The 9933-nt window shown below is 40.9% G+C and overlaps 1 protein-coding gene across 1 annotated transcript; it reads right to left on the reverse strand.

The window, feature by feature from the left end:
• Positions 1-3236: 3236 nt before the first annotated feature.
• Positions 3237-9146, reverse strand: ZBTB43 (zinc finger and BTB domain containing 43). Its single transcript, XM_083875639.1, has 2 exons — positions 9046-9146; positions 3237-6872 (listed from the first exon to the last, which is right to left on the reverse strand). The coding sequence occupies exon 2, from the start codon at positions 6847-6849 to the stop codon at positions 5455-5457; it is 1395 nt and encodes a 464-aa protein (XP_083731765.1). The 5' UTR covers positions 6850-6872; positions 9046-9146; the 3' UTR covers positions 3237-5454.
• Between the last annotated feature and the right edge of the window lie 787 nt (positions 9147-9933).

The following is a 9933-nucleotide window of genomic DNA, read 5'->3' on the forward strand; positions in this document are numbered from 1 at the left end:
TTGTTTGAGCACTTAATTTTGGCAAAGTGAAATATTAAATACTAGTACTAGACATGCATTCCTTTCATTCAAGCTTAAGAAAACATTTACAAAGTTGACAGATAACATTTATTAAAACATGTTATAGAAAAAAGGGGGCATGGGACTCTTCTATAAGAAGAAAATATTGAACAGTAACATTAAATTAAAACCATGCTGTACAATTAGGACAGCAATATTTATAGACAAAACTATCCAACCTCTGCAATACAGGCATAACATCTCACAAAATATCAAGATATGCAAATTTACTATTATAAATGACTTGTTCAGAATAAAACCTTATAGCTCATTAAGGAAGATTCACTTGACTTGCATAAACAGTTACATTTCTGAAAGAAATATGGAATCCCAGTAATTAAAAAAAAAGGAGCAGCAATCGACAGACACAGGCTCCAAGCAAAAATCAGAACTTGCAATTTAATCACATTAAAAATATACCATTTTCTTTTCCAGCATCTTCCCCTAGGCCACTGACAGTTTACAGCTAATAGCTAAAGAAGTCAAGCTATCCAATGAAGCATTTAAAAGACAAAAAAAAACAACTTTCATTTGTTACTTTGAGAAAGGTCCTAATTCTGTTATAGCAGAACGCTCAATGTAGTGCTGTAGGCTCTCGTAATTCAGAGACAGGTCTCCTTGCTGCCACCCAGGAAAAGGTATTGAGATTACAAACCCTGATGTGCCTCCATTCTTTCAGAATCAATAATACTGGAACATTCAATACATAAGCCTTTGATCATCTGCCTTGCTTATGATACAGGACAGTTTCTCAACCTCAGACACACCTCTCATGGAAAAAGCTGTGACCAAAAACTGTACTGACAATACCTTCTAGGGTCTATCTGCTCAGCCATAAAACTAACAAGGACAGTTTAAAAAACAAAACAAAAAAGCACCCCGTAAACCAACACTAGTGTGTGAAATAGGAACCTTCTCCCTCAAAAGGGTCCAATAAACACCTAAGCAGATTTTAACCCTGCTAACAGTTGAATTTTTCAGAATGGCAGTTACAGAGATCCCATGGTAATTAACATCATAGTTACAATATGGAATGAAAAGGAACTTAGCTGTAGTATCATTAGGTCTTCTTACCACTGCTAGGACAATGAATTGCTTCAAAGCAGCAGGAAAGTTGGAAAGCCACCTGGGTGTACAATATTGCTGATTTTCAAAAGACACTCACTTTACTACAGCCAACATCATCAAAGGTAATGAAGCATATGGGAAGATTAATGAAATTCATCATATACATATGCATTCATATTTTATATATACATATATATATATGGATTACTTCCCTCCTCCCCACAAATAAGAAATAATTTTTCGTACCTTGAACAAGACCACTCCATTAGCAAAGATCAGAAGCTTGACAGAAGCTGTGTCTGGTATCTTGGCTTGCTATGTTCAACTGCACTGGCCACCAGTGGCAGGGACTGCAGGGGTGACACATGGCTAGAGGTTGAGAGCTGCCCTGTGCTAGTCAAAAGAAGTCCAGCCTGCACAAAAAATGGATGTGAACAATCCACTGCAAGCCAAAATCTCAACCAGAGGTGCACATAATGCTTCTGCTTAAACATACTTAAGGAAGAGTGGCAGCTGCTAGCAACAGGTGCAAGGAGACACATGGAGAGAATTCTCCTGGGTACATGTGGAGAAACTGAAGAGCTGCTCTTGGGAAAACACCTGAAGAAGTCACTGAGAACATGTATAGACATACTCAAAGAAGGACACACTCCCTGCCTGAGAAGGGACTTTGGCCTACAGCCAAGCCCTGCCCAGAGCAGGTACACCTCTGAAATAAATGAATTCCACAGAAGAACCAAGCTAAGACACATCCCTGAAGGGACTGTGGCCCAGTATCACCATGAATAGTGACACTGACCAGCTCAGAGCACTGCTGGACACCCACTAGGAAATGAAGAGCATCAGACAAGGAAGTGTGCCTGTGAGCCCAACTTCTGTGTGACCTGTCACCTTAATAAAGGAAATGGCAGGAGCTGAATACAACTCTTGGTAAAAGCAGGGGAAACTGAGACTACAAAGGCAGGAAGAAGAGGTGTTTGGCTTAAGCTGAGCCCAAGGAAGATGGTTTAAATAATTTTAAATCTTCCCCCTCCAGTACCTGAAATGGTGATCAGAAGTTTGACAAAGGGCAATAAACTGAGTTCAAGAAAAACACCACAAGATAACTGTTTCACCTGTGACATGCAAAAGTAAGGATTTTAGACATGAATCTCAAGCTGCCCTTAAATCATCAATCCTCTCAATCTGATCTCATGACAATCAGATCAGTATTTTTCTGCAATCAATTGGTTTCATGTAATTTAACAGCAGAAAGCCAAGTGCTACAAAATCAGTGGAGCAACGTGTTGGACTTTCAAGACAATGCCATAATATGGGGTAAAACAGCAAGAGGCAAATACTAAAAAGTTACTATTCATGCTAAGTCATTAAAAAAGGACGTGGTTCTATAATATGATCTATTGAACCTGTTATAAAATCTTTAAAGTGTCTCTCGCAGTACATTTGATTTTAAAGCTTTATTTCAAAGTAATCTAACTGCAAATAGAAGTAATGTTAAACCTTGAAATATCCCATATAAAAGTCATTCCAAGCTGGTAAAAGAAACAGTTTTGCTGGCAGCTCTGTAGGATGGTCCTAGTTTGAATTTTATTTATTTTTTTTTTCAGACTGGTGTTTCTGTCCAGCCTTTTTTATGGTTAAATGGGAAGAGGCACCCTTAACCTTTTTATGCAAAACTAAAGTGACAATTGGAAAGGGGCTGAGAACTAATGTAATATACAAGATCATTCTTGAAATGAATATGAGAATAAACACCCTGGACATGTTCAAGGCCAGGCTGGATGGAGCTCTGAGCAACCTGGCCTAGTTGAAGGTGTTCATGGCAGGGGGCGTGGAAGTGGATGACCTTCAAAGTCTCCTTCCAACCCAAACCATTCTGTAATTCCTTCTAATGTGATGATGGTACTTGAAGAAATGACACCGTGTATATGGTAAGGCCTTGGAGAATGGAAAAATAGGGCCACCGAGTGCAAGAACCCTTTCCTCTACCCTCATGTAAACAGGCAAGCATTATAGTATCTTTTAGTATTAAAAAGGACAGTGCTAGCAGTGTGTAAACAAACCACAGAGGGAATTAATTTCTAAGTTTAAAAAACATACTTATAAAGTTTTATGGTTTTTTTTTTTTTTTTGTTTGTTTTTTTTTTTTTTTTTTTTTTTTTTTTTTTTTGGTTTGGGGTTTTTTGGTGTTTTTTTGTGGGTTTTTTTTTCCTTCTTTTTGTTTTGTTTAAATACAAAGTGCTTCTATACATTAAGCAGGTTACAGTGTTAGTGAGCAAAATCCCTGTTTCAGTACCTTGATCACAAATGTTAAACATGGCCACCATGGTTGTTGTAGAGCTCAATTAAGTGCTAAGAACAGAAACTCTGTGGTGCTGATCATTCATGCCCATTGCCAGCAATGGGTTCATTGTACTTGGGAACATCTGTTTTAACAAAATTCCATATGAAAAAATATTTGAAGCATTAGAAGATTAATAATTAAGAGCCTCTTTAAAAAAAAGTTTGTAAGTAGAATGCCAGTAAAGAAATTACAGTAATTACATCTCACTGAGTGGAAAAACCTCAGCTTGCAGCAGACATTTATTTTCAGGATACAGTTCAGTTGTATCTTAAGACAATTTGTAACTGGGGGCTCAAAAAAGAATCTGAAGTGTAATAATCTTTGTGTGGTTTTGCTTCACCATACAGGGTCAACTGTTTCAGGACATTATCCTGCACACAGCAGTGCCAAACACAGAAACTGGGGCCAGACAAGTTTGGGTCTTTAATGCTGGTTAACCTTCCCCCATGTGAACAGCACTGTACTTGGATATCGCCTCTTTCTATTATATTCTATGTATATTCTAAAGGCTCTCTCCTTTTCTTTTTTCAGTAAGCTACTAAGAAGCTTTTGCTTACCAAGAAGCAATTGCTTTTGCATTGGACTGTATTAAGCTTTCAACCCCAAAATCGTGTTGTCACCTTTACAACTGATGCCTTTACACAATTTGCAGAGCTGGCAGCATCCCTTAGAACTATACACACTCCTCCAGCTGCCTCCATGAATGAGAGCTCCACACACAGATCCTCATCCTAACAAGGAACAAGTGTCACTTTCCCAGCAAAAATCCCATCTTCAGACATAAGCATGGTACCATGTTCTGCAGTACCATTAGAAGATCCAAGTCACATACTTCCTACTTTTTCCCACAAGCAACTTAATTTGAGGAAGTAAACAACTCTGCTTGTGATCACCAGCCGCAGTAGTTTGGTACCAAAAATCTGTATTATAGTTCTTACTATTCAAATAGTAAAGAATTAAAAGTATAAATACCTATCAATGACTATGTAATTTTCTTAAAGCAGGTTTCTAAAACTAGATAGAAGTTCTCAAAGAAGTTTTCGTACCAATAACAAGTCAGTTCATGAATCAAGAGTTTGGTACTTGCTACTGTAGTAAGCCACAAAAATTTGAAAAGGAATTTACACTTTAAATATTTGATTATTCTGACTAAGTTCCAAATGTTACATCTTACTTTACGTTGGTGTCTTTTTTTTTTTTTTTAATACTTATTACACACCTCTAGAAGCTCTGACAATGTAGTAATTAAAATCTAATGAAGTCAAGAGTCATACAGCATAAAACCCTAGAAGAACAAGGATAAAGTACACTTAATACATACCGAAGTTTATATAGTGATAAACTGTAAGTGCATTACAGACTCTAAATAGAAATCAGTACAAAATTAGACTTTTGTTTTACTGAAGATAAATTTAAAAAACAGATGGATAAAAGAAAGCCAAACCACCTTTACCATTGCCTTTCATTAAGCAATACAACAAAGGCTACTGAATGATGCATACTACCTAATGATGCATGTTAAGTATGTTGGCAGTCTTCACCTTGAGGTGGAATTCTCTTTTTTTTCCCCCTTCATTTAAATGTGAATCACATAACCCAGTTTGGTCATCTTAGTTTTCTTTTCCATTGAGGAGTACTACCTGAATTCCTGGTTCAGCTAAGTATTTTCAGGATTTTTGCCAATTTAGAGTGGAGTTTTACCATGAATTTGGATGACTTAGAAATACAAGACGGCTTCTAAATACTGCTGGATTAGAATCAATCTCAGACCTCATTTTGCAGGCACCTTCAGATTAACCACATGCACTTCACACACTGAACACCTGAAGTAATATTGCAGGAAGCAAAATACATTTGATCTGTGTATACCAGCATACTCATTAAAACTTTTTTTTGACAATGTACAATAGCAAGTACCAGACATTAGTTGCATAATTAGTTTATTTTTCTTACTCTACTAAACAAATGTAACCACTAATGTCTTAGTTCATCTCAGTAGTACTCTGTTCAGCTTTAGAAGCCTGATAGGACTTGGTACAAGAGGTCACATGCCGATGAAAACTGTCCCGCCACATAAATCTTTTCCCACAGATGTTACACTCATACGGTTTTATGCCTGTGTGAATTTTCATATGGCCTACAAGATGGTGTTTCATTTTGAATTTCTTACCACAGACACCACAGCCATAAGGTCGAAGACCAAGGTGCATACTCATATGCCGATCTCTCTGACTTTTGTGTGTAAAGCTTTTTCCACACTGACAGGGATAGAGCTTATCGGCATGGGAGAATCCAGTGAGAGACGTTTCTTCCTTAATCCCGGCAGCCATGTCAATGCTTTCACCATAGCCTGCTGCCATCATAAGATCCTGTCTGTGAGCACTTAAATTTCCATCTGCCCTTTCACCAGAAAATTCTTCCATAGATGAGCCATAGAAGTCAACTTGTTCATCATAATTACTTTCATCTGCCTGTTCGTCAAATTCTGCTTCCATCTTTTTGTCACCTATGTGAAAATCTTCAACACCTGAAGACTGGATCGAGTGATCTGCCTGGATGGCATTCACAGATTCAGAAACTTGGTGTTCATCATAAGGATTATCCACACCTTCGCAGTCTTGTTCAAACCTTTCTGGTTTCACATGGATCCACCGCTTGTGAGACATGATGCTGGGTTTGCTGTACATTGGTCTGGTGTACTGGTACTCTGCACTATCACTGGTTCCCTCTTCGCCATCCTGACTGGTCATTCCAGTGCTAAGTCTGTCGTGTTCTGTTGAAGAATTACTGGGAAGATATTCATGTTCTGTCAGCTGACACGACAGTTCATCTTTAGAGCTCTCTTCTTCATTTTCACCATCCCTTAGTTCCTGCACTTTGTGAAATTCTGCCTGTCCTCCAGAGCCAAGTTCAAAGGTTTCAACAAGGCCGTTGTAGCTACTGCTGCTTGGGGACTGATGGTCACTGCCATGGTTCATCTTCTGACACAGAACTGTTGGGTTTCCCTCAAGCACTTCAGTGCACTTATCCACTACGTGCCACATCTGAAGGAAACTTGCTGCTGTCAGATAACTAACAATTTCTGGCGCAGGCATTACCAGCCGGCCTGTATAGGTAGAGAGAAGAATGTTTTCAAATACTCTGGGATTCATCACATCAGGCAGGACTATTCGCCTGCTGTTCTTCAGGAGAACCTGATCACAGAAGTAAGGTGAACTCGCTGCAAGAACAGCTTTATGGGCTCTGAAAAGATGGCCCTGAACCACAATGGATACATCACATAATTGTCCTTGCTGGCGCTGTTGGTTTAACTTCTGCAAAATGGTGCTAGAAAAATCTGGAAATTCCACTCGAAAGGAGCTTGACCCAGACTCCATTTCATTACAAATTTAGTGTTGTGCTGCAAGAAAAAAAAAAAAATAGAAATAATAAATTAAATTAGAAATTCTGCTTGGTCAAATACTGACCTTTCCATTTTCTTCTACGCTTTTTCTTTTTTCTTAACAGACTCACATGGAACTCAAGGTTTTCTAGAATCTTTTGCCATGGTTGTATTTCCCTCAAGCCACCTCATTTCTCCCTTCTGAAAGCTATACTAAGGCCATAAATTGCTCTGCCAGCATATTTTGTTGTGTTTCTTCTCTCCAAGAGGACTCATGAAGTACAGCAGGAGCCACAAACAGCAAGTTATTCTGCTGAGATAGACCAAGCATTTCAAACACAAGTTTAGGCTACTGAAACCGCTATTTCATGGAATTATACAGCAGAGTTCTAACTCCAGGATGTCCCACAGTTTGTACCAGCATATGAAAGATCCTGTATTTCAAATGCCAACAAAATCATCTCATTGATCCCCCAACAAGCACTGGTTTTACTCATGAAAAATTTCACTTAAGATCAAATTTTCAGAAGCAACTGTATGAACTCACAGGATGGCACCAGAAGCACAGACAGAACCCCAGTAAGAATGAGGCTTATGACCCTTCTCATGAATTTCCCTATTGTTTTATTAACTGAACAGCGGAACAGCAACATTTGTACAGTTTTTAATTCTGAGCTTATTGAGATATTTGGGTTAGGGTTATAAAGTTCCTTTTAGGGGAATCAAACAGAATTTAAAATGTCAATCAAGAAATTGATAACTTTTCCTGCCTTTTCCTTGTGTATTTGTAACAACATAACAATTACATGCCAGAAGCTCAGCTAAAAGCTCCTGGATTTTCACATCTGTATTCTCACATAATCCAGATGTCTTACTACAAAGTTAAAAACCCTTTAAGCAGCAACACAACTTTTTCAAATGCACACTTGAAATTTAAAATTGAATTTGAGATAAATTTGCACATTATTATAATCAGAAATGACAGAAATTTAAACACCACTATTAAAGACCAAAATTAACTGCTGGAGTAAGTTAAATTTGAGCAAATTTTCTATTTGATAATGTGTAAATTGAGTGCTATGGGATTCCTGAAGAGCCATGGATCAAAGCTGCCACTCACATAATCACAGAAGACCACCTTTAAATTTGCTGTCTTCAGCCCTCTTCAGGTTCTTTTCTCCAAAGCACCTTCAGAACAGAATCAGCTACCAATACTTTTCCAGTGAGCAATGGAATACTGTACCTGCTAGTTCACTTGTTAATTTTTCTTACGACTTTGCTGAAAACAATTTGACATAATTATTTAAGTATTTCAAGTTATCTTATACCGTGTGTATATTACGTCTGTTTTTGGAAACAATCAGATTTTCTTATACTAATGCAGTTCCTTATCTCCCTTCAGAATATTCTCAGATTTAAGATTCTATTTTTCAATACTTGCCTACAAAAAAAGAAACCTTCAAGAGATGTTCAACTGGAATTTAAATAAGATGCCTGTAGAACTTATATACAGTTACTGATAAGCTAAACTGCCATCTTTCAGCAGGGAATCAGCATGTCACCATGAAAACATTTCCAGATGATAGCAGATGTTTTTGTATTTTAAGTTCTCATGCAGACAAAATATAAGTACAGTATTTTCAATTAGCAAAGCCATAGAAGTCAACCAAACCGGTTTTCGAAAGGGGGTTTCACTTCCTCTTTCTACAATCTGTTTTGTTTTGCACTTTTCTCCAAACTCATAAAAACCAAAGTCTTTCTCCTCCAACTAAAATTTAAAAAAATATATCTCCGTGCTGGACCATTGACTAGAACATATAAGTGGCATTTAAGTTGCTTTAAGATAACATTACTCCCAGTAAGTGCGGGCAGGGCGTTCCTTCCTCTCCCCGGGCCGGGCCCGCCGACATTGATCTCTCCCGTCCCGGCGCCGCCGCGGCCCGGCCGGGAATCGCTCCAGCCGCGGGCCCGCCCCGGCCCCGGCACCTCTGGCGGCCGCGCGGACTCGCCAACAGGCGGAGCGGCCCCGGCCCCGGTCCCGGCGGGGACACCGGCCCGGCCCGACCGAGCGCGGGACCTGCGGACGCGGGGCCTGGGGAGGCCTCGAGCGCCGCCCCGCCCCAGCGCGGACCCGCGGGCCGGGCCCGGCGGCAGCGCGGCCTCCCGGGGGCCGCGAGCGGCAGCGTCTCACCTGCGGGTGGCGGCGTCTCTCTCATAGCGGGAGGCTCTCGGTGCGGCCCTGGCCCCGGCCCCGGCCCTGCCCGCGCCCACCCGGCCCGCACCGGAAGCGGCTGCCCCCCTTCCTGCGGGCACTTCCGCGTCCCGGTCACGTGACGTTCATCCGGCCCTTCGCCTCCTCTCACCGGGCGGGCGGCGCCCCCTGCTGGCCCCGTGTGGGAGCGGAGTGTCTGACCGGAGCGCCTCAAACCCCGGGCCGGACTCCCCTGTCCTGTCCTGTCCCGTCCCGTCCCCTCCGTTGCTGCCGCCCAGAGCAGCGCCCTCGGCCGGGACGGGACCCCCGGACACCACGGCCGGAGCCCGGTGTCCTCGCCCGGCCCTCGCTCGGCCCGCGGGAACTGTCCCTCAGCCAAAGCGTTCCCGTGGGCGCACAACTGTGAAAAACGAGCTTCACTTTTTGGTAAATTTTAAGAAATATGTTTAATAAAATAATTAAGACAATTAGGAGATAAAAAAAAGCCAAGTACGGCCGGCCGGGTGACTCTGCACTCAGCCATGTCCACACCTTGCTATCTCAGAGACATTTTTTAAATACCCTTCTTATCGCAATAGTTTATGAATATTCATAAAATTCCATAAACTAGTTTCCATATTCTAGGGACTGTTTTGCATGGCCCCTCCTTGGGTTTGCCTTTTTAGAGCATTTGTGTTTCTGGGCTGTGTCTTTATTATCCCTTCCAGCCTGGGCCTTGGTCCAGCCTTTCTTCAGGTGGGAGATGCTGATATTGGTGTATCAATAGCAGAGTCTTCTTTACATGTTCACTGAGTGTTATCCTGACCAAACAGACAGTTTAAGCATATTACATCAGTTACTACCACTATGCCTAATTTTCTAAAAGCC

The sequence above is a fragment of the Zosterops lateralis genome (assembly GCF_965231275.1).
Source record: "Zosterops lateralis genome assembly, chromosome: 20".
Lineage (NCBI taxonomy): Eukaryota > Metazoa > Chordata > Aves > Passeriformes > Zosteropidae > Zosterops > Zosterops lateralis.